The following is a 23,311-nucleotide window of genomic DNA, read 5'->3' on the forward strand; positions in this document are numbered from 1 at the left end:
AGAACTAAGCTATTAGATATCACTCAGCCTTTTAATAATAATTTAAAGGCATTAATCTTAATTATTAATTAATCAATCTGACAGAGGAACCCAGGTACTCGGGACCCGCGGTTGAGATCTCCAAGCCTGCTCGGATCAGGACTGGGCCTCCTCCACCCAGATCCCCAGTTTTCCAGTAGCTTGGCAGTCACACCCAAACCCCGCCCCCAACCCCCGAGTCACGTAATCTCATCAACAGCCAAGATCCAGAGACTATAAAACAAAGCTCCCGGAAAAGAGCAATGCAGAATCTCATATGGCAGACCCTGGCAAAAACAGTAACAACAAGTCTCACAATGGAGACCTTACCGGTGCCTGCTCGAGCAACTCGATGAGCAATGAGACGACAATGATACAGTGATTATTATTTTTTAACTTTTTTATTTTTTAAAGCTGCTCATGATTGGATTTCAGTCATACAGTGTTCCAACACCTATCCCACCACCAGTGTACACCTCCCAGCACCAGTGTCCCCAGGTTTTCTCCCATCATACTCCCCACTCCCCATCCCCTGCCTGCCTCTATGGCAAGCACCTCTCTCTCTCTCTCTCTCTCTCTCTCTCTCTCTCTCTCTCTCTTCCTTTTGGGCATTGTGGTTTGCAATATTGGTACAAAAAGGTTATCAAGAATATCCCTTACCTACTTTTGACCCTAAGATCTTGTCCAGTGTGATCATTCCCAGCTATTGTGTCATACCAGTCTCTTCTTTATCTTACCTACCATCACCTACCCTCATCCACACACACACTTTTGGTTAATTCCAACCATTGACCATTCCTCCAACCCGTTTTTCCTATACATGAAATTAGGATATTAGTATTCTAATATATATATATATATATATCACAAATAAATGAATGTGAATGTAGTCATTCTGTATCCATTCCTCTCCTCCTATGTTAATTGCAACACTATGCACCATAATCAGAATATGTAAACAACCTGAGTGCCCAAGAACAGATAAATGGATAAAGAAACTATGGCACATCTACACAATGGAATACTATGCAACTGTCAGGAAAAAGGAAGTCATGAAGTTTGCCTATAAATGGATGAACATGGAGAGTATCATGCTGAGTGAAATGAGTCATATCATAATTTCTTTACCATAATTTCTGATGGGCACTGAGGTTTTCCTATCCTGATTATGTAAATAATGCTGAAATTAAGAATAGATTTGCATATCTCTTTTTTCCATTCATCTTTTTGTGCTATTGAATAGTTATCTAGAAGCAGATTAATAGATCGATTGACATTGCTGTATAATTTTTACTTATTTTATTTTTAAAAAATTGAATCACCAGGGGCTGGAGTGATAGCACAGCAGGTAGGGCGTTTGCCTTGCACGTGGCCGACCCGGGTTCAAATCCCAGCATCCCATATGGTCCCCTGAGCACCGCCAGGGGTGATTTCTGAGTGCATGAGCCAGGAGTGACCCCTGTGCATTGCTGGGTGTGACCTAAAAAGAAAAAAAATTTGAATCACCAGGGCTGGAGCAATAATTCAGTGGGCAGAACCTTTGCCTTGCACAAGGCCAGTCCAAGGCTGGATCCCTTATGGTCCCTTGAGGACCGCCAGGAGTAATTCCTGAGTGGAGTCAAGAGTGACCCCTGAGCATTGCCTGTGTGATTCAAAATGCCAAAAATCTTTTGAATCACCTTGAGATACAGTTACAAAATTGTTCATGATTGGGTTTCAGTTGTTCTGTTTTGGGGGGGCAGGAAGGGCCAGGGATGTTCGGAGGGAAACTGGGAACACGGGTGGTGGGAAATGTACACCGGTGAAGGTATAGGTGTTGGAATTCTTTGAATATTTTGAGGAAGCTCCACGCCCTTTTCCATAGAGGCCAAACAGATTCACGCCCCCACCAGCACAATGGGAATACCTCAACTCCTCCCTAGGACTGGTTGAGTTTTAATCTTTATTGGTTAAAATTCATCTGGACCTCTACATGCCACACTATTGTTTACCCACAAATCTGTATGTATTTGTCTTCCTTGTCAGCACAATATTTACTTATTCAATGGAAGCTTTATTGTTAGGTGCAGTTTAATTTTATACTCACAGGCAATGTATCTCAAGAAGTAATTTTTCAACCAAATCCAAGCCTCTGAACACCTTTATTTCAAAATGCATTTTAAATGTTTATATACGTTTACCATGTCTCAGGGTTTTAAAATCATATTTTCCAGCCAACTTTTTATAAGATGACCAAGGTGGGCTACAGGAACACAGACCAGGCAGGGTGGGAGGGGGAACAAAATGCCCAGGGAGGGCTTGGCTAGATGAAAACTCCACATGCTCTCGCGTTTGTCTAAGTTTCCTGGAATATTCTTCCACCTGGTCCCTTGATAATCAATAGGGCCGTGATTGCTCTGAGCGAGGATTCCAGAGACACCTTCTCCCCACCTCCCCCTGCGTCCCCTCCTCTGGGCGCCCATCCTTGGGCTGAATCTGGAGCGAGAGGCTCAGTCTCAGGAGCTGGGCGGTATCGAGTGACCCTCTCGTCCCCCACAAGGCGGCGCTGTCAGAGGTTAGTCAGGTAGGGGGTTTCCTGGCTGCACCGCAGAGGCTCAGCATCTCCAATGTACACGTGGCAAGCGTCCTTGTTCTGGCTCATACTGGGCCCCATTGTTTGAATGCAATTCCTCTCCGCACAGCTGCCCCACGCAGTTAGGGAAGGAAAAGCAGCACTTTGTTCAAAACAGGTAAGGGCTGGGCGCACAATAGCCTTAGACAGGCCACCTGCGGATCAGAACACTCATCTGGCTTTCTAACCTGGTCAAGAGCGAAATCAACCTTCAGAGCACTTAGCCCCTGCCTGAGACTTGATCCACTGCTGCAGAGGCCAGTGCGGGGTTGCGGGTCCCTCAGGAGGCCTGTGCCTAGAGACAGATGCAGACCTCACCGTGAGGCCTCATAATTGCCAGCAATTTAAAATTCACCCATTCGGGGCTGGAGCGATAGTACAGTGGGTAGGGCATCTGCCTTGCACGCAGTCGACCCGGGTTGGATCCTCGGCGTCCCATAGGGTCCCCTGAGCACTGCCAGGAGTAATTCCTGAGTGGAGAGCCAGGAGTAACCCCTGAGCATTGCTTGGTGTGACCTAAAGAGCCTAAATAAATAAATAAAATTAAAAGAAAAAAGAAAAGAAAATTCACCTGTTAATTTAAAGAAAATAAAATTCACCTGTTCAATTCAATCTGTTCAATTCAACCTGCCAGAGAGATCGTAAATGGTCAGGGTGCTTGCCATGCAAGGGACCAACCAGTGTGATCCCTGGCATCCCAATATGATTCCCTGAGCCAGGAGTGATCTCTGACCACAGAGTCTGGAGTTAGCCCCGGGCACGACAAATGATAAGATTATCCTGCATTCTCTGGGAGGATCCTAAAAGGCCAGTTCAAGCATCCTAATAAGAGGTGAGGAGCTGGAGCAATAGCACAGCGGGTAGGGCATTTGCCTTGCACGCGGCCCGACCCGGGTTCGATGCCCAGCATCCCTTATGGTCCCCCGAGCACCGCCAGGAGTGATTCCTGAGTGTATGAGCCAGGAGTAACCCCTGTGCATTGCCGGGTGTGACTCAAAAACAAAAACAAAAATAATAATAATTAAAAAATTAAAAACTAGTAAGAGGTGACAGAGGAGAAGACTGGAAGACAACAAAGACTATATACAAAAGGGACGACTTCACCGGAAATGTCACAGTCGGAGGCCCTGGGTGGGGGACGAGGGGGGGATGTTCCCCAGACCCTCCAGAGGAAGACCTTGAATCTAGTCTCCAGAAATATATCAATGCCTTTTCTTTATTCTCTGTTGATGAGAACGAATTTCACCTAATTCAAGAGCCCTCCTTAGAGCAGTTGGTGATGGTGCCACCTCTCGACCAGAACTCAAGATTCTGAGAGGAAACTTCCATCAGAAAGAAGCTTCTGAAAAGTTAGTTCTCGACTCAACTGGCCATCAGGCAGGCGATTCCTTTCTACGCTTGACTGAGCAGTCACAAAGTCTGGCCCAGCTCGGAGCTGGCAGGGAAGGTGTGGTTGGTTTCCAGGGTCAAGCTGGGACTCCGGCCAGGCACCTGTGGTTGTCAGGACAGATCCTGTGTCCCCTGAAAAGTGGATATGCTACCGACTCTATGTGCATGTAACTTTTCTTTGGGTGACCTCCCAAGACGTGCTCAGGAAATCTAGGGTACCCACCAGCGATTCTTAGCTACTCAGGGTGGATTCATCATGGGGACCTGAGGATGCGGTGCTGTTGGGGACGCCCAGGTCATCCTGGTGGTCCTCAAGGATTCCAGGGCCTCGTCCACAGTGCTCAGGGACATCCATTGCATCCAGGAATACTCAAGGGGATTATGTGGTGCTGGGAATTGAACCTGGGTAGTACTGCTGTACCTTCATACATCTCTTTAAGGAACTAAGCTCACCATCATGGTTTCTTACTCCCAGGAGCTCTACCTGGTTTATATACTCCCAGACTAATTATCACAAGGTCAGAGGGCAGAAAGCCAGAGAATACTTGTCAAGTGGTTGTGAACAAATTCAATTTCCTACCACAAATACAATCTGCAACTCTAGGTGAACATTCATAATTTACAGTCAGAAGGCTCTGAGTTACTATGCTTTTTCTTCTAAAAAACATACATCATAAAATAAGCACTGCCACTTCTATAGCCTTGAGATGAAGACTCTATTCCAAAGAGAATGGACAATAAATAAACCTAGAGTTAATGTGTAGACGGTTACAAAAACACTCCTGAAAACAAACTGCTTAAAGCAATGATGACAAGATTGGAATAAGCAATTAATTAGGTTTTTTTCTTTTATAGGAAGAAAAACCAATGTGAGTTCTATAAAAAGAATGCATATTTATTATAAATTATTCAAGTACTGCACTGAAGTTAAAAAATTCAAATGCCACTGCTCATAAATAATTAGCACTTTATATTAGGGGGTGTCATTGTAGGTATCTTTTCATGCATGTATTCCAGAAAGGCTAACTGGAGACACTGAGATATGTTGGGATAAATATTATTATTTTGTATATGCCAGTTGTGATCTTATAGCATTCAATTTTAGTTGTATTTAAAACTTAAAAAAGAAATCAAAGGAACCTGAAAGAATCATGAGTTCCAAATAAAATGTTTATTCATCTCAAGAGAGTTTTTCTCTTAAACATCCTCCTATACCTATATAAGGAGATTTTGGAAGAAGAAACAGCACACTGAGATTAGGGTGATCATTTTAACATTCCATGATACAGTCTCATGTTCAATCCAGGATTTAATGGATTTAATATTTGATTTCTGATAGGAAAGAGGATGTAAAAACAGATTTTCTTTTCTTTTCCCCATTCCTTCACATGATGCGATATTATTTTATCTAAATAGCACTTCCATTTTGCTTTGTAACTAAATGACAATTTGTAAAATGCTTCATATTCATATTTTCAGCATTATATGTTTCCAAATACTTTTTTTTTGTCCCCAGAGTGTTGCAGAGCCACAAGCTCCCCAGTCTAAATGCTCCCAAACCTGGCCACAACAGCTCCATTCCTGACATTTTCAATTTGATGGACAGATATATAATTTTTAATGAAACATTTACCCCTCTAGGCTAATAATATCTATTTCCTGGTTGCCGTGATTATGAAAAAGTATTTCTTTTCAACACCATTTCCCCTTCAAGTGTTCACCCGCTTCACTCAGGGAGGGCGGTGGTTATGAGATGTCCTAACCCACACCTTCCCTGCCAGTTCCGTGCTGGGCCAGACTTTGTGACTACTCAATCGAGCGCAGAAAGGAAATGCCTTCCTGATGGCCAGTTGAGTTGAGAACTAACTTTTCAGAAACCTCTTTCTGATGGAAGTTTCCTTTCAGAATGGAAATGTGGGGGCATCTTTTCTCACCTGTGGTGGGAAGATTACACATGAACCATTTTTGTAGAACCTTGGCACAGAGGATTTATTCCAATTGAAGGAAAAACAGCTAAGGTCTTGTGCCCACTGCACTCCGGCCCACTCCAGAGCTCTCTAGGGTGCTGCAGGCTTGAGGGAGCTTACCGCACAGCATTTGACAGACTCATGGGAAGCTCATGAGATGCGTTTTGCTACTGGTAAACAGTTGTGACAGGGCTCTGGGTACCACGTTCTCACATTTGAGTGATAGGTGAGTCTTGGCCACAACTGCAATATCAAACCTTGAGCTGCACTATCAAACTACCTTATCAAGCTGCTATCAAACTGCCTTATCAAATTGCTATCAAACTGATTTATCAAACCACCACTTCCAGCCAGAATCATAGTACAGCGGGTAAGGTGCTTGTCTTGCATTTGGCCAACCCAGGTTTGATCCCTGGCATCCCATATAGATGCCTGAGCACCACCAGGAGTGATTCCTGAGTGAAGAGCCAGGAGTAAGCCCTGAGCATGGCCAGGAGTGGTCCCCTGACTCCGACCTTCCCAAATTAAAAAATCAAACCGCCACTCTGCACTATCAAAATGCTCAAATTAAGGTTGCAAATACCTCCCACCTAATAAAAGCACAGCCTCTCAGACGCTAAGAATCCTTACATGTATTTGGAGGAGTACTTTACATGACCAGAGCTTGCTCTTGTAGAAAGAACATGTCTCAATCAAAGTGTCTCAACATGCATTAATCCAAAAAAAATTAAAGGCAACAGTTGCTATCCTTTAGAGAGTCCCTTCTATGAGGAGAATTTTAAATCCACTATCATCTAGAATGAAACTCTCAGGTGGAGGCATTCCCCCAAATCTAGCTGATTAGGAAATCAAAATTCAGATTACTTTTCCTGCCCAGGATTACAAAATTACACAGCTTAGAAACCATCAACCCAAAATGAAACTCAAAATGAAACTGGAAAATCACTATCTAAGCAGGCTCCATCTTTCTGGGGCTTTGAAACAAAGGAGGTTATTTTTAGATGGTTCGCGTTCCTTACATTCTTTCATTCAACAAATACACATTGACCATTCCATGCATGTAAAGTATATTTTTTATTCTGCACATATCTCATCTCTTTTCTTCTAGCTAGAAGAATAGACATACATTTGGGATCCTAAGGAAAACTCCGCAAAGTGTTAAAAAAAAATGTACTTGAAGATGTTAAAGAGAACAGAGTAGTAAAGAAGCAGGAGCCCTAGATGTTGAGGGAAATGGAGTTGCAAAAAAGGGTGCCCTACTTTGGCACTATTTCTCCCCTGGGAGAATTTACAGATTCCAGGAGCAATTATGAAGCTCAGAACCTGACCAGTGTTTTAGACAATCTGAAGAAAATAAGGTAAAGGGGTAGAGAATAGGATTCATGAAAGAAGACAGCCCCATCTCGGGATAAGAACCCAAAGAACTGCAGCAAAAGAGTTAAATTTAGGTTATAGGTTGACCTAATCTAACATGGATTTCAGTCTATCTTCAAATTATATCAATTTCTGAAATTGGATAAGAAAATAAGTCTGCTAGAATTTCCTTGTGCTTCATACTAAAAGATAAAAATATCCCATAGGGAGAAAATATATAGCATTTTTCTAGACCTCAGGTTATGTCTACACAGCTTTCCAAATACTTTCATCACTTTCATCCTGTTGATCAACAATTTGCTCGAGCGGGCACCAGTAACGTCTCCGTTTGTCCTAGCCCCGAGATTTTAGCAGCCTCTCTTTACTCATCTTTCCCAACAGTGCCACATTGGAGGCTCTTTCAGGGTCAAGGGAATGAGACCCGCCATTGTTACTGTATAATATATACCGTGGTATATATTGAATATACCACGGAAAGCTTGCCAGGCTCTGCTGTGTGGGCAGGATGCTCTCGGTACCTTGCCAGGTTCTCTGAGAGGGAGAACTAGGATATAAGAGGTCGTGTGGCTTCGAATGTGGCCTCACACTTCCAGGAGCTTTGTTTTATAGTCTCTGGATCTTGGCCGTTGATGGATTACATGGCGCCAGGGCAGTTTATGGGTGTGGCTTCCAAGCTACTGGAAAATGTTTATATATATATATATAATATATAAAAATCCTATATTTGTAAGATTTATCTATTTAATGTAACCTTTAAAACTGTATTAACATAAAGTTCTTCATACTATCTAAATTCTTTAAATTTATAGATCTATAAAAAGATATATATATATATAGTTTGGGGGAGCAGAGAGAGTACAGTGGACAGGACCCTTGCCTTACACACAGCCAACCAGGGTTGAATAGAAGAAACTTAAATGTATTCAAAATTAAAATGTTGCCGGAGAATCTACTCTAAAGGAGATCTAGACCATATTATTTCATAGATCCTACAACTTTCAATAGATCATACCCATGTAATATCCTATACTTATTCCAGAACAGAAAATATAAAACATATCTCAATTGTATTTATATAATTCTGTAATGACAAACACGAATCACAAATCACGAATCACGAAATCCCGTTGATTGTAGATTTCTCGAGTGGACTCAGTAACCTCTCCATTCGTCCTATCCCTGAGATTTTTAGAAGCCTCTCTTCACTCGGCCTTCCCAACGATGCCCCATTGGAGGCTTTTTCAGGGTCAGGGGAATGAGATCCAGTTTGTTACTGGTTTTAGCATATGAATACACCATGGGAAGCTTGCAAGGCTGTCCCATGTGGGCAGGAAACTCTCAGTAGCTTGCTAGTTCCTCCCAGAGGGAGAAGTAGGATATAATATATCTGGGAGCTTGCTTTTAAGTCTCTGGATGTTGGCCGTTGATGGGATTACACATACCTGGGTTCCTCTGCCTGTACTTTCATGTGTGAGGCTTGTCCGAACGTGTGGAGAGGGGCCTTGAGCATAGCTGTAGCTAGGTTCTGGTGATCTTCGGCTGCCGGGAGCTCTGCTCAGGGCAGGGAGGGAAGCTGAAGTCCATCCCCTCTGAGGGGCCCTGGGGAAGACAGCCAGGCATGTGAGCAAAAGACTCTCTGCATTTGTAATGACAAACATAAGAAATAAACTATGAATGTCACATTAAAAAAATAATAATAAAAATTAAAAAAAAATTAAAAAAAATAAAAAAATGGAAAATTTCTAAATCAGTGAAGATAATAGCACAGAAAGCTCTACCAGTACCAACCAGCTCTGAAACCTCTTGGTTATGGAGAGGTAAATGTAATATCAACACTGAATACTTTCAATACCTGGAGTACACACGCAGACATGCAGACACGCAAACACACAGACACACAGACACACACACATACACACACACTATCCAGCAGTATACTGAACTATTCCTGGCTTTTCTGACCACTTGGCTAAAGGCCAGAAGGTCTCAGGATGCTCAGGTTTCAGACTCCTGGAGTGGATTACAGAACTCAGGAAACCTGATTGCTCATTGGATCACTGATTCCAAATACAATAGCCCCCCCCAAAAAAAAGAAGGTCAGAATCTTGAATAGACAATATGATTCAAAAAGACACACATATAATGGATTATCATGATTTTAGATACTAAACACATACTTTAATAATGTTTGCTATATTTTGTGAGATTTTAAGTTTAAAAAGTTTTCAAGCATACAGAGAGCAATGAAGAGGAATATTATGTTTAAAATAATATTGAAGGGGCCAGAGCGGATAGGGTGTTTGCCTTGCACGTGGCTGACCCGGGTTCCATCCCTGGCATCCCAGATGGTTCCCCAAGCACCGCCAGGAGTAATTCCTGAGTGCAGAGCCAGGAGTAACCCCTGAGCATTGCTGGCTGTGACCAAAAGAAAAAAAAAAGAAAAAAATAATAAAATAATATTGAAGATTTCTCCAACCCCAAATTATTATTATTTTTTTAATTGAATCACCGTGAGATAGTTAGAAGCTTTCATGTTTGGGTTACGATCTCACAATGATCAAACACCCATCCCTCCACCAGTGCACATTCCCCACCACCAATATCCCGGGTATACCCCCCTTTCCCACCCTCCCCCTGCCTCCATGGCAAACAATATTCCCCATACTCTCTCTCTAGTTTTGAGCATTATGGCTTGCAACACAGACACTGAGAAGTCATTATGTTTGTTCTATTATCTACTTTCGGCATGCATCTCCCATCCCAACTGGTTCCTCCAGCCATCATTTTCTTAGTGATCCCTTCTCTATTCCATCTGCCTTCTCCCCTCCACTGATGAAATAGTCTTCCAGCTATGGGGCAATCCTCCTGGCCCTTGTATCTACTGTCCTTGGGTGTCAGCCTCATGTGATGTTATTCTATACTCCACAATATACTTCTATGTCTGTCCTTCTTTTTCTGACTCATTTCACTTAGTATGATACTCTCCATGTCTATCCATTTATAAGCAAATTTCATGACCATCTCTCATAACAGCTGCATAGTATTCCATTGTGTAGATGTATCAAAGTTTCTTTAACCAGTCATCTGTTTTAGGACACTTGGGTTGTTTCCAGATTTTGGCTATTGTGAACAACGTTGCAATGAATATATAGGTACAGATGTCATTTCTACTGTGTTTTTTTGTATCCTTGGGATATATTCCCAGAAGTGGTATTGCGGAGTCAGATGGAAGCTCAATTTCTAGTATTTGAAGGAGTGTCTATATTGTTTTCCAGAAAGACTGGACCAGTCAACATTCCCACCAACAGTGAAAGTGCGTCGTCCCTTTTTCCCCACATCCACGCCAGCACTGGTTGTTCTTGTTCTTTTGACCGTGTGCCAGTCTCTGTGGTGTGAGATGATATCTCATTGTTGTTTTGATTTGCATCTCCCTGATGACTAGCAATGTGGAGCATTTTTTCATGTGCCTCTTGGCCATTTATTTTTTTTTTTGAGGAAATTTCTGTTCATTTCTTCTCCCCATTTTTGGATGAAGTTGGAGGTTTTTTCTTATACAGTTCTACTACCAACCCCAAAATTAATTTAATTTTTTACTTGCTCACTGGATTAGTTTTTAAAAGATTTGACATAGTGAAAATAAATTCGGTGAATTGTTGATCAAAAGGAAATATTTATAATGGTGCTTGAAATGATAAGATAATGTAAAATAGAAGACTAAGGGGATATAGTAGAAAGTTTTAACATAATAAGGTAATAGTAATCTTAGAAGAAGATAAGAAAGAATAAAAAAGTAATATTTGAAAATAATGAAAATTTTTCAAATTTTCCAAAACTATTTTTTAAAAAATATCAGGCCATAGATTCTAAAAGCTCTAAGAACTCAAATCAGGGAAATTGAAAGAAAAGCACAGCAAATTCTTACCCCCAAAGAGAAAATCTTAGCGCAATAAGAGAATAAGACATATCCCTACCTCACCACCTGAGGAACCAGCTATACTAGATGCTCACTTCTCAACAGAACAGATGGAACAATGGAAGTCAGGAAACAATGAAATATATGAATTTTTTTGTTTTTTGGGTCACACCCGGCGATGCACAGGGGTAACTCCTGGCTCTGCACTCAGGAATTACTCCTGGCGGTGCTTGGGGGACCGTATGAGATGCTGAGGATCGAAACCAGGTCGGCCACGTGCAAGGCAAATGCCCTACCCACTGTGCTATATCGCTCCAGCCCCAACAATGTAATATTTTTAAATATTGAATAAAAGTGTTGCAAATGATAATTTTATTTTTTTATTCATTTTTGGATCTTGGGGCAACACCCACTGTGATCAGGGCTCACTTCTGACTCTGTGCTCAAGGATCACCCCACCAGGAATTAGGGGAAATGGTGGTGCCACCTTACCTGTTGAATGATTTTTCAGCATACAAACTAGAATTTTATGTCCTAAAAAAAAATACTTTGAAAATGAAGGCAATATAAAGACTTTTATTTTTTTTTCTTTTTGGGTCACACCCGGCAGTGCACAGGGGTTACTCCTGGCTCTGCAATCAGGAATCACACCTGGTGGTGCTCAAGGGACCATATGGGATGCTGGGAATCGAACCCGGGTTGGCTGCGTGCAAGGCAAACACACTACCCACTGTGCTATTGCTCCAGCCCCTAAAGACTTTTCTTTTCGGTGATAAAATTCATCATCATTAGACAACTAGTAACATCTAAGAACCTTCTTTGGACAAGAAGAATTCCAGAAATGAGATGGGAAGTAGAGATTGGGACAGAGTATAGTGGGTAGAGTATTTGTCTTGCAGAAAGCCAACCCAGGTTAGATCCCCAGCACTCGATATGGTCCACTGAGTACCACCAGGATTAATCCCTGAACACAGAGCCAGGAGTAAGACTTGAACACTGCCGGGCATTTCTCAAACCCCCCTCCCCAAAATTAAAAAAATAAATAAGAGTGGAGTTCATACCCAATTCAATCAGCGTAATCAATGGCTGAATAAACAGCAGTGCTCCTACATTAGTAAATAAATAAATAAATAGCATAAAATGGGATGTAGCCCTTGAGCATGTCTAGATATACTCCCTTCCTCCAAAAAGACTAACAGGATGCACAAGATATGCAGAAAAATATTTCATTTCCCAAGTAAATCTAAATGAATATTGACCTTATTGAATGGCAATGTCCAATGCAAGCCAAACGCACCATTTTATAAATTTTTTAGTATCTACACAGAGGGTCAAAAAAAATTCAAAAACTAATTTTAAAATACATTCTATTTAATTCAATATTTAAAAAATATCTTCAACACACAATAAATATATAATAAATTATAAATGAGGTTTTAAGCATTCTTTTTATACCAAGTCTTATTTCTCTAATTAGAAACTCTAATAAAAAATCAAGCATCATACATATCCTAGAGACATAGACCAAATGCTGTTAAAATGTAAATGCAGCAGTAAACCCCCCAAAATAGCCCAAACTTCTAGGAAAGAAGGAGATGCAGGCTTTTATTTCACCAACTTCCAATTAAACTATGAAGCTCTAATAATGAAGAAGAATGTGGCATGGGAACAAAGAAAGACTCTCACACCAATGAAATAGAATCCAGAGATAGACCCTTAGGCATAAGCTAATCTTTCATACAGGCACTCGCAATTTGAAGTGGATGAAGGAAAGCCTCAACAAACGGTGTTGAGTAAATTGATCGGCCACCTGCAAAAAAAGTTAACTCAGACCCTCTTTCATACCTTATTCAAGTTGATTCAAAATTAACTAGAGATCCTAACATCAGATATTCATCCATTAATTATATCAAGGAAAACATAGAACCCTTTATGAAATTGAATCTAGCAGCATCTTCAATGACTGGCCAAGCAGAAAGAAGCAAAAAACAAAAACAAAAAAAAATGAACTGGGTCTAAATCAGAGTAAGAAATTTCTATAGTGCAAAGGAAATGATGACTAGAATGAAAAACATTACCATAGAATGATAGAAAATACTTCCCCATCACTCATCTGACTCGTGGTTAATAACAAGATTCATAATGAAACTGTAAAACTTAGCAACAAAAAAATAAATGGCTCCATTTTTAAAAATTTGGGAGAAAAGATAAAGAGATCCTTCCTTAAAGAGAGCGCACAGATGATCATAGATATATGAAAAAAATGCTTTTCATCATTTATGATTAGGGAAATGTAATTCAAAATTGGCACACATAAAAAAAGAACAAAACAGCCAGTGTTGGCATGGATATTGGGGAAAAGGAAAATCACCTACTATTGGTGGGAATTTTGATTGGTTCACCCTCTTTGGAAATCAATATAACATTTCTAAAAAATAATTTATAATTTATCTTCCATATGATCCAGCAATTCTACTTCTTGGCATCTACCCCAAGGGCCCAAAATAACTATTTCAAAAAGACATTTATGCCCCCGATATTCATCACGATACTATTCACAAAAGCCAAGATCTGAAAAAACACCCAGGTTCCCAAGAATAGATGACTAGAAAAAGAAATTCACACACACACACACACACACACACACACACACACACACACACACACACACACACACTGGAATACTCTTCAGCTATAATAAAAGATGAAATCATGCAATTTGCTGTTACGTGGGTGGAACTAGATGTTATCATGCTGAGTGAAATCAGCCAGGAGGAGAGGGACAGATATTGAATGATACCTCCCATATGTAGAGTATAAAGAAATATAGGTAAGGAGCAACAAATGACCAAGACAACAAAACTGGCCTACAGAACTGAGCTTACCTGGTCAGATTGGAGTTGGGGGGAGAGGCGTGCCTGCAAGGGGTTCTTGAGACATTGGTAAGGGGAGTGGGCTCTCTGGTGGTGGACGGGGTTTAAGAAGACGAATATGTCATATGGAATAACAAACGTCCAAGGATAGCTAAAACAATTCTTGGGAAAAAGACAATGGGAGGCATCACCCTCCCCAACCTCAAACTTTACTACAAAGCAGTAACAATTAAAACAGCATGGTACTGGAACAAAGGCAGAGCTGTAGACCAATGGAACAGGGTGGAATATTTCTACACACAACCCCAAATGTATGATCATCTAATCTTTGATAAGGGAGCAAGAGATGTGAAGTGGAGCAAGGAAAGCCTCTTTAACAAATGGTGCTGGCACAACTGGACAACCACATGCAAAAAAATGGGTTTAGACCTTGACCTGACACCATGCACAAAAGTCAGATCAAAATGGATTAAAGACCTCAACATTAGACCACAAACCATAAGGTACATTGAAGACAAGGTCGGCAAAACCCTCCACGATATTGAAGATAAAGGTATCTTCAAAGGTGACACAGAACTAAGCAATCTAGTAAAAACAGAGATCAACAAATGGGACTACATTAAACTAAAAAGCTTCTGCACCGCAAAAGATACAGTGACCAGAATACAAAGACTATCCACAGAATGGGAAAGGATATTTACACAATACCCATCAGATAAGGGGTTGGTGTCAATGGTATATAAAGCACTGGTTGAACTCTACAAGAAGAAAACATCCAACCCCATCAAAAAATGGGGCGAAGAAATGAACATAAACTTTACCAAGGAAGAAATACGAATGGCCAAAAGGCACATGAAAAAGTGCTCTACATCACTAATCATCAGAGAGATACAGATCAAAACAACCACGAGATACCACCTCACACCACAGAGACTAGCACACATCCAAAAGAACAAAAGCAACCGCTGTTGGAGAGGATGTGGGGAGAAAGGGACCCTTCTACACTGCTGGTGGGAATGCCGACTGGTTCAGCCCTTCTGGAAAACAATATGGACGATTCTCAAAAAATTAGATATTGAACTCCCATTTGACCCAGCAATACCACTGCTGGGAATATATCCCAGAGAGGCAAAAAAGTATAATCAAAACGACATCTGCACATGTATGTTCATCGCAGCACTGTTTACAATAGCCAGAATCTGGAAAAAACCCGAATGCCCCAGAACGGATGACTGGTTGAGGAAACTTTGGTACATCTATACAATGGAATACTATGCAGCTGTTAGAAAAAAGGAGGTCATGAATTTTGTAGTTAAGTGGATCGGCATGAAAAGTTTCATGCTGAGTGAAATGAGTCAGAAAGAGAGAGACAGACATAGAAAGATTGCACTCATCTATGGTATATAGAATAACAGAGTGGGAGACTAACACCCAAGAACTATAGAAATAAATACCAGGAGGTTGACTCCATGACTTGGAGGCTGGCCTCACATTCTGGGGAAAGGGCAACTCAGAGAAGGGATCACCAACTATAATGTAGTCGAAGGCCATGCGGGGGAAGGGAGGTGCGGGCTGAATGAGGGCTAGAGACTGAGCACAGTGGCCACTCAACACCTTTATTGCGGGCCGTAGAAGCTAAATAGAGAGAGAGAACAGAAGGGAATGCCCTGCCACAGTGGCAGGGTGGGGTGGGGGGGAGATGGGATTGGGGAGGGTGGGAGGGATGCTGGGTTTACTGGTGGTGGAGAATGGGCACTGGTGAAGGGATGGGTTCCCGAACTTTGTATGAGGGAAGTATAAGCACAAAAGTGTATAAATCTGTAACTGTACCCTCACGGTGATTCACTAATTAAAAATAAATAATTTTTTAAAAAAAGAAGACGAATATGTGATACAATCATTAACATTATTGTAAAGCATGTTAAAAATAGGGCTAAAAGAAGAAATGGTGCTGAAGCAATTAAATATAGCACAGCAGGTAGGGCGTTTGCCTAGCACACGGTTGACCCGGGTTCGATTCCTCCATCCTTCTCAGAGAGCCCGACAAGCTACCGAGAGTATCCCGCCTGCATGGCAGAGCCTGGCAAGCTACCTGTGGCATATTCAATATGCCAAAATAGTAACAAGTCTCACAATGGAGATGTTACTGGTGCCCGCTGGACTGAAATCGATGAACAATGGGATGACAGGGCTACAGTGCTACAATTTATACCTCACTCTACTGAAATGAACTCAGCAGTTAGTGAGCATACCAGAATTAAAAGCTTGCTTGCATCCAACCCTGGTTCAATCCCTGGCACCACATATGGTTCACTAACTGCCGGGAGTGATTCTTGAGCATAGAGTTAACACAAGCACCACCACAAAAGAACAATGTGGATTATAAACTTAAGCATAAAGCTTCTAGAAGAGAATGCAAGAAAATCCTTGGAAACTTGGGATACTTGAAATGTCTCAGCTATAACTCCACAAGCACATAAAAATTGATGAGCTGTACTTCATCAAAATCAGCAACTTGGACTCTGACTCTGCTAAGAGAATGCCAAGATAAAAAAAAAAGAGTTCACATCTGAATATAGAGGCACACTATATTAAGTATTCTATAAATTGAATGTTGCTTAGTGAAACACACATCCCAAAAAGTATTGGCAAAGTTTTGACCTGAAGCTCCAACCATAAATATGTCATTTCAAAGAATATAAAAAGAAAAATAAAGATATCTAATAAACACATTTCTTAAAGATGCTGAATGAGGCCAGAGAGATAGTATAGCAATTAAGGGGCTTGCCTTGAATCCCGTTTAATCCCTGGCTCTCCATGCGCTCCATTTGGTCCCTTGGGGAGTGGCAGGTGTGACCCTCCAAGCACAGAGTTAGGAATGAGCCCTAAACACTCACAAGGTGTGGTCCTAACCCCTCCCCCAAAATGATGTAGAATGCCATTAGTGGATGAACAAAAATGTGAATTAAAATTACAATGTTCATCTGCTAGAATGATTGCAGATGCACAAAATCAGTAAAAATATATAGATAACCTAGTAGAATAAGTGAATTTAGCATTATCATTGAATATAAATTCACAAAAATCATTCATATTTTTATATCCTACTAGCAATTAGTTACTAAGAATTATTGCTGGTACCAGTTACAATAGCATCATAGAATAAATATTTATAAATTCTTTCGAAAGAGTTGGTAGATCAGTAGAGCTATCTACCTTTTCATTTTGGATGTTCAAAGCAGAGTCAGCTTGACATTTTTTTTCTTTTTGGGCCACACCCAGCGATGCTCAGGGGTTACTCCTGGTGGTGCTAAGGGGACCATATGGGATGCTGGGAATTGAACCCGGGTTGGCCGTGTGCAAGGTAAATGCCCTCCCCGTTGTGCTATTGCTCCAGCCCCTTGACTTTAAGAACTCCATTTGCTTAGTTTCTGGATAGTATTTATGACTAGTTTTAAAAATATATATATACAAAATCTCTACAAAATTATTAAGCAATGCTGAAGAAAAAGAATAGCAAAATTAATGAATCTATATCCTACTCATGGGATGACACACTCAATATCATGAAATCTCAAGCAAAATCCCCTTGGGGAATCATTGTGTATGTGTGTGTATTTGTAGTGTAGTATAAATTGAGAAACTGTTTTTTTCAAATGTATTGGAAATGCAAAAAGACAAAACAATTTTGAAGAAGAATTTATACTGCTTATTATCTAGCTATGGTAACTAAAGAAAGCAAAGAGAGTTAAGGAAAAGAAGAGTTAGTCCTGTAACAGCCCACTTAAATAGTTAATAGTAAATAGTCACTGGGTTTATGAAAAAGTTCTATTTGTATTCCCATGTGGAAAGAATGGCCTTATCAATAAATGCTGCATGATGAGGTGTCATGAGAAATGAATACCAATGCACAAAAAAATAAATTTTAAGTAAATGATATATATACAAAATCTGCCTCATTTCTTGCAACTGCTTGCAAATATAAAATGATCTCAAGATTATTAAGTACAATCTTTAAAATTGTAGTAGCGGGGCCGGAGCAATAGCACAGCAGGTAGGGCGTTTGCTTTGCACGCGGCCGACCTGGGTTCGATCCCCGGCATCCCATATGGTCCCCCAAGCACCGCCAGGAGTAATTCCTGAGTGCAAAGCCAGGAGTAACCCCTGAGCATCGCTGGGTGTGACCCAAAAAGCAAAAAAAAAAAAAAAAAAAGTGTAGTAGCAATGGACTAAGAATCATAAAGACATTCTTTAAAAAAAATTAAAAACATTGAAGACAGAATTACATGATCTAAGAACAATGCATGGAAACAGTTTGGTGTAAAATTAAACATAGTTGGTTTTATTCCATAATTTATCTACTTGACACATATCTTAGAGTAAGTTTTTACAGTTCCATCAGCAGGCCTTAAATTAATGCTCGTAACAGCATTATTTGCAGCAGCAGAAAGAAAGCTGGGTGCATTTTCCAGTGTTAATTTTCTGGTTTTGTTAATGTTCTTACAGCCATGTAAGATGCTATCACTGTGAATCTAAAATCATTCCAAATTAAAAGCAATTTTAAGTAGATACATTTCACTGAGGATGATTTGAAATTTGGAGCATATAGCAGGATACTAAATAGCAGCGAAGATGAAAGCGTTACTGCTAAATGCAATAACAGATGAATTTTAGGAACACAGTGTTAAGAAAAATGCAAGTCATTGGAGAGAATAACAGTTGATGCCTTATGTAAAGTTCAAAAGGTGCAAACAAAATAAATATTGAAGAAAAGATCTCAATGTGGCAAAACTCAAAGCAATATCGGGGTTCTGCTCTGCACTGCGAGGCCGGTGGGCAGAGGTTTGGGGGCTCATAACTTCAAATATGTTATTGCATTTGGTTTCTCCAGCAAGCTCACTGGGCATGCCCGAGAAAGGGTTTCTTACACATCACAGAGCATTTAACAAAGCTTCACTAGGAAGCATTCCATCCTTTTAAGAAAATTGCTCCCAAAGATGCTCTGAGGAAGAAATTTATTTTATCTGGATTGCCAGATAGAGGGTCTCAGTGACCATATTTTTTGCAAACTGGAGAAAGCTTGTCTGGACTAGGGTAGAACATGATGTCCTAAATATGGGGAGATAAGCAATGACCAAGATGGGGAAGGAGAGAAGCAGAGCAAAGCAGGCTGATTTCTAAAATATCGCCTCCACATTCCACAGGTCTCAAAGCCAGTGGTGCTCAGCTTCCCCGTTTACAACTGGGAGGGTCCTGGCCACAGGCAATCCTGCTGTGGAAAGTTGACCTAGAAGCCCAGAGTGGCCCCTGAGGTATCCATGACTCCCCCACTTCCTTGAGGGACCCTGACCAGATGATGAGCGAAGAGGGTCTGGGTCTCAGCAGCATCATCTGAAAGGTGATCCACATTCTATCCTTCCATACTCAGGAATGAGCACCCCCAAGTGAGAAGACCACACGGGCGCCAGGAAGAGGGGCAGCTTGCAGGCATGGTTCCTGGGCGGCTGCCCTGATCACCCGCCTCTTGAATGGCAATCCCCTGTCCTGCCCACGGTCCCACAGTAGGGCCCCCACTCTCACGTCTGTACCCCCACGCTGGGCATGGTCTCCTGGAAGAAGAGTGTCCTACAGCAGAAGTGAGACAGAGAGTGACACTTAGCCCGAGGTACTCAAAGTCAAAGGTGGTTTCCTAAATTTAATAGGAAACATCCATTCAAACATGCAAGAAGCGCTCACTTAGCTCCGGTTACGTTTTTCGGAACCAGGAGTGGAAGTTCAGCAAAAGGAGTCACATTATCTCTCTCTCTCTCTCTCTCTCTCTCTCTCTCTCTCTCTCTCTCTCTCTCTCTCTCTCTCTCTCTCTCTCTCTCTCTCTCTCTCCTCCACTCATAATTAGTTCTCAAAGTTTGGATAATAATCCCAAATACATGTTTCCTGACAGCTGCAGAAAAAGAGACGGCAAGGGGCATGACCCAGCTATATACCTGCACACTAGTGTTCACTGCAGCCCTGTTGATGATCGCTTTGATCTGGAAACAACCAAGGGCGGTGAGTGGGTAAAGAACTTGCCTCTAGAGCCACAATGGACTGCACTCTGCTCTGAGCAAAGAGGAAAGCTGGCCCTTTGCGACAACCACAGGGATGGAATTGGTCAGGGGGTGGGGGTGGGGGGAGGGGGCTGCTACATGAACTAAGTCAGAAGCAGACATCAGATGACCTCACTCATATGCCAGAGACAGAGAAGCAAAGAAAGGGAAGCGACAGAAAGGAAGTAAATCTTTGGACTCAGACTGCAGAACTGAGGTTCCTAGAGGGGAGGGCGGACAGAGGGCCCAGTGACCAGTGGTTGTGCAAAGATAACCAATACTCGGACAGGCCCCAGTGCCGCCCCGGAGGCACACACGGTTCCAAGGTGTATGGGCATGCAAGGGTCTCCGGCTGGAGAAGGAACAAGGACGGCTTTGTAAGACTCCGGTCCTCGGAATGCTCAGGGTCAGCCTGGGGGCGCCCCACACTCGTGCTTCAGGCGATGCGGGCTTTCCGAGGATCAGGCTGACCGCCAGGGTCTCGGGGTCTCTTCCCCTCCCCCCCGCCCCAGACAGCGGGTTGAGAAGATGCTGATCCAGGGGAGCGGCTGGTTTGAGGCTCCAGGTGGGCCCCTCCTGGCCCCGCGTGCGGGGACCCGCACTGACCCTCAGACACGCGCGGCGAAGGGCACGGGCCCCCATTCCAGCGCGCCGACGCCTTTCGGGCCCCCACTCTCACGTCCGTACCCCCCAGCCTCCACTGCGTCCCCGTCCACCCCTCGGACGTCTCCCGGGGCCGGGGGTCGCGGCCGGCGGGGGAAGGAGCCCGCCGAAGACCCCCCCGTTCGTTCTTCGGGGTGCGGCTGAGGGGGGAGAGCGCGAGGCGGGGGGCCGGAGGGGCGGCCTCGGGGGTCCCCGCCAGCCGGGGCCCCGCATGACATCAGAGGCCGGGGAGCGCGCAGGCGCCGCGCAGACGGGCGCGGGCGGGGGCTGCGGCGCGGCCGGGAGAGGCTCCTCCGCCCCGCGCCGTCCCCGCGCCCGCAGCAGCGCCGCCCGCTCCCCGCCGGACGCAGCCGCAGGCCGGCCCGAGCCCCGTCCCCGCGCCGCGGCTCCCGCACGGCCGCCCCCGCCGCCCCGCGCCCCGCGCCCCGCCGCCCGCACCATGTCCGCAGGGGGAGATTTCGGGAACCCGCTGCGGAAATTCAAGTTGGTGTTCCTGGGGGAGCAGAGCGGTGAGTACCCCCCGCCTCTCCCCACCCCACCCCCCCGGCCCCCTCCTCCACCCGCACCCCGGGCCGCGCGCGGGGCCCAGGCGGGCGGGAGCAGGTGCGGCGCGGCGGGGGCGCGGGCTCGCTCGCACTGCGGCAGCGGCTGCGGGCCGCGGGCAGGTGGGGCGGGAGGAGCCGGCGGGCGCGTCTGCACGCCCCACCCTGCACCCGGGTGTGCGGGGTCTCCCGCGGCCCCTGCCCCCGCCGCGGGCGCGGTCCCCGCACGTCCGTGGCGAGGGGTGGGAGAGGGGCTGGCGGCTGCGCAGGGAGGGAGACGGACGACGGACGGACGGGCGGACGGACAGACTCCCGTCTGCCCTGCAGAGAGCGGGTGCACGCAGGACCTGCCTTCCTTGGCGTCCATCAACCGTGCCCCGAAGGTTCTAGAGCCGCCGCTGCCCTTCAAGGGCGCGCGGTGGCCGCTTTGGGGGGGCACGGGGCTCGGGGCGATGACGGCCAGGGCTTTCCAGGTGGAGGCAGATTGGGGGGCTGGCGCTCGCGAGGCCGGGTGGCCAGGGCCTGGGCAGAGCAGGTGACACGCCCTGCCCGCCGCTCCCAGCACCCCTCCCCAGCCTCAGCCTCGCGCCGCCTCCCGCCCCCACCTCCTCGCTCGCAGCCCTTCTAGGGGGGAGGGGAGGTCAGTGTGGCGGCTGGCCAGGGCCGGGGGAGGGGCGAGAACGGCTTCTCGGCTGCCCTGCAGGCTCTTGGCCACGGCGGCGCCCGCACCCAGGGGTCCCAGGGGTGGGCAGGTGGGGTCGCGGCGTCTGGAACCCCCTGACACTTGTAGGAGGGGGCGTCCCCGCTGAGACCTCGCCCCAGGGCGGTAGGGAGCCGCGCCTGGCCTCCACAGGCGGCTCCCCCAGTCTAGAGAGTCAGGGGGAGCAGGACCCCAGCTGGGCAGCTGGGCAGGTCATCTGGTGCCCAGCGCGGGCCGAAACGCCCTGAGCCTGGGAGGAGACGGTGGGATGGAGCAGAAGCACCGCGGGAGCGAGTGCCGTGGGGTGGTCACTGGACCCACGGACAGGGCAGCGTGGCTCAGAGAAGGGTCAGCGGGGGCGCAGGGGAGGGGGTTTGAGCAGGCTGAGCGCTCCTGGGCAATTGCATCTCGAGGGCGCCCCCCCCCCCCTAGCCGGCCCCTCATTTTCGCGGGTTGCGGCTTCCGAGCTCACGTTTCCGGAGCTGGGGCCTGGGAGGGGGGCTTCACATCCCTGCCCCTCCAGCTGCTCTTCCCAGCTGGCCGCAGAGAAGCTGCAGGCAGCGCAGTTCCTGGCCGCAGGTTCCAGATCTGCTCCTCAGTGCGAGTGTCTGGGAAGGCAGCGAGGGGTGGCGTGGCGGGGGGGGGGCGCTCCACGTTCCACGTCTCTCCCTAGCGCCTCTCCGGGGGCTGACCCTGGCTCTGACAAAGCCTGGGTTTGCTCCTGTCTGTCTGAACAGCTCAAGGGCGTGGGGTTTGATGAGGAGAGCATCTCACTAGGTCTGGGTCTGGCCCTGAAGGACTGGGGTCCCCTACCAAGCCTGCACCCCGCCCCCAGCCCGGTCCCTAAGATCACAGATACGAGAGCCGCAGGTCTGGACAGAGGACCCCTGCCTCCCTGTTGAGGCGGGATGGTCAGGGAGCCCAGGGCCAGCGGGAGGCTTGCCCAGAGCCTCATTTGGAGTTAAAAGAGTCTGGTCTGGAACGGAAATGTCCTGTTCCCGGTCACAGACCTGTCCTTGGTGAATAAGGTGACCTTGAGGTGGGAGGCCAGATGTGGGGGATGCGGGCTGCCGCGCACCAGGCTTCTGGCTGGGTGTGGCGGGGGGAGGGGGGGGTTGCTGAGCTCAGGCAGGTTATGGACCGTGCCCTGGAGCGCTGGCGGGCACTGGTCCCTC

At 45.1% G+C, this 23,311-nt stretch overlaps 1 protein-coding gene and 1 long non-coding RNA gene across 3 annotated transcripts in view; one reads left to right on the forward strand and one right to left on the reverse strand.

The window, feature by feature from the left end:
- Nucleotides 1-2,269: 2,269 nt before the first annotated feature.
- On the reverse strand, nucleotides 2,270-22,722 carry LOC129402029 (uncharacterized). Of its 2 annotated transcripts, none has more exons than XR_008628509.1 (3): nucleotides 22,609-22,722; nucleotides 8,802-8,958; nucleotides 2,270-3,154 (listed from the first exon to the last, which is right to left on the reverse strand). It is a non-coding gene; the product is annotated as an uncharacterized LOC129402029 (long non-coding RNA). The 2 variants fall into 2 exon arrangements; XR_008628508.1 differs by lacking the exon at nucleotides 22,609-22,722 and adding an exon at nucleotides 21,784-21,992.
- The window catches only part of RAB6B (RAB6B, member RAS oncogene family), a 45,636-nt gene continuing 43,556 nt past the window's right edge, over nucleotides 21,232-23,311 (forward strand). The window contains exon 1 of the mRNA XM_055126257.1: nucleotides 21,232-21,403. Within this exon, the coding sequence (XP_054982232.1) occupies nucleotides 21,334-21,403 (70 nt within the window). The 5' untranslated portion in view covers nucleotides 21,232-21,333. The remainder of the gene's footprint in view (nucleotides 21,404-23,311) is intronic.

This window comes from Sorex araneus, chromosome 2 (genome assembly GCF_027595985.1).
Source record: "Sorex araneus isolate mSorAra2 chromosome 2, mSorAra2.pri, whole genome shotgun sequence".
NCBI lineage: Eukaryota > Metazoa > Chordata > Mammalia > Eulipotyphla > Soricidae > Sorex > Sorex araneus.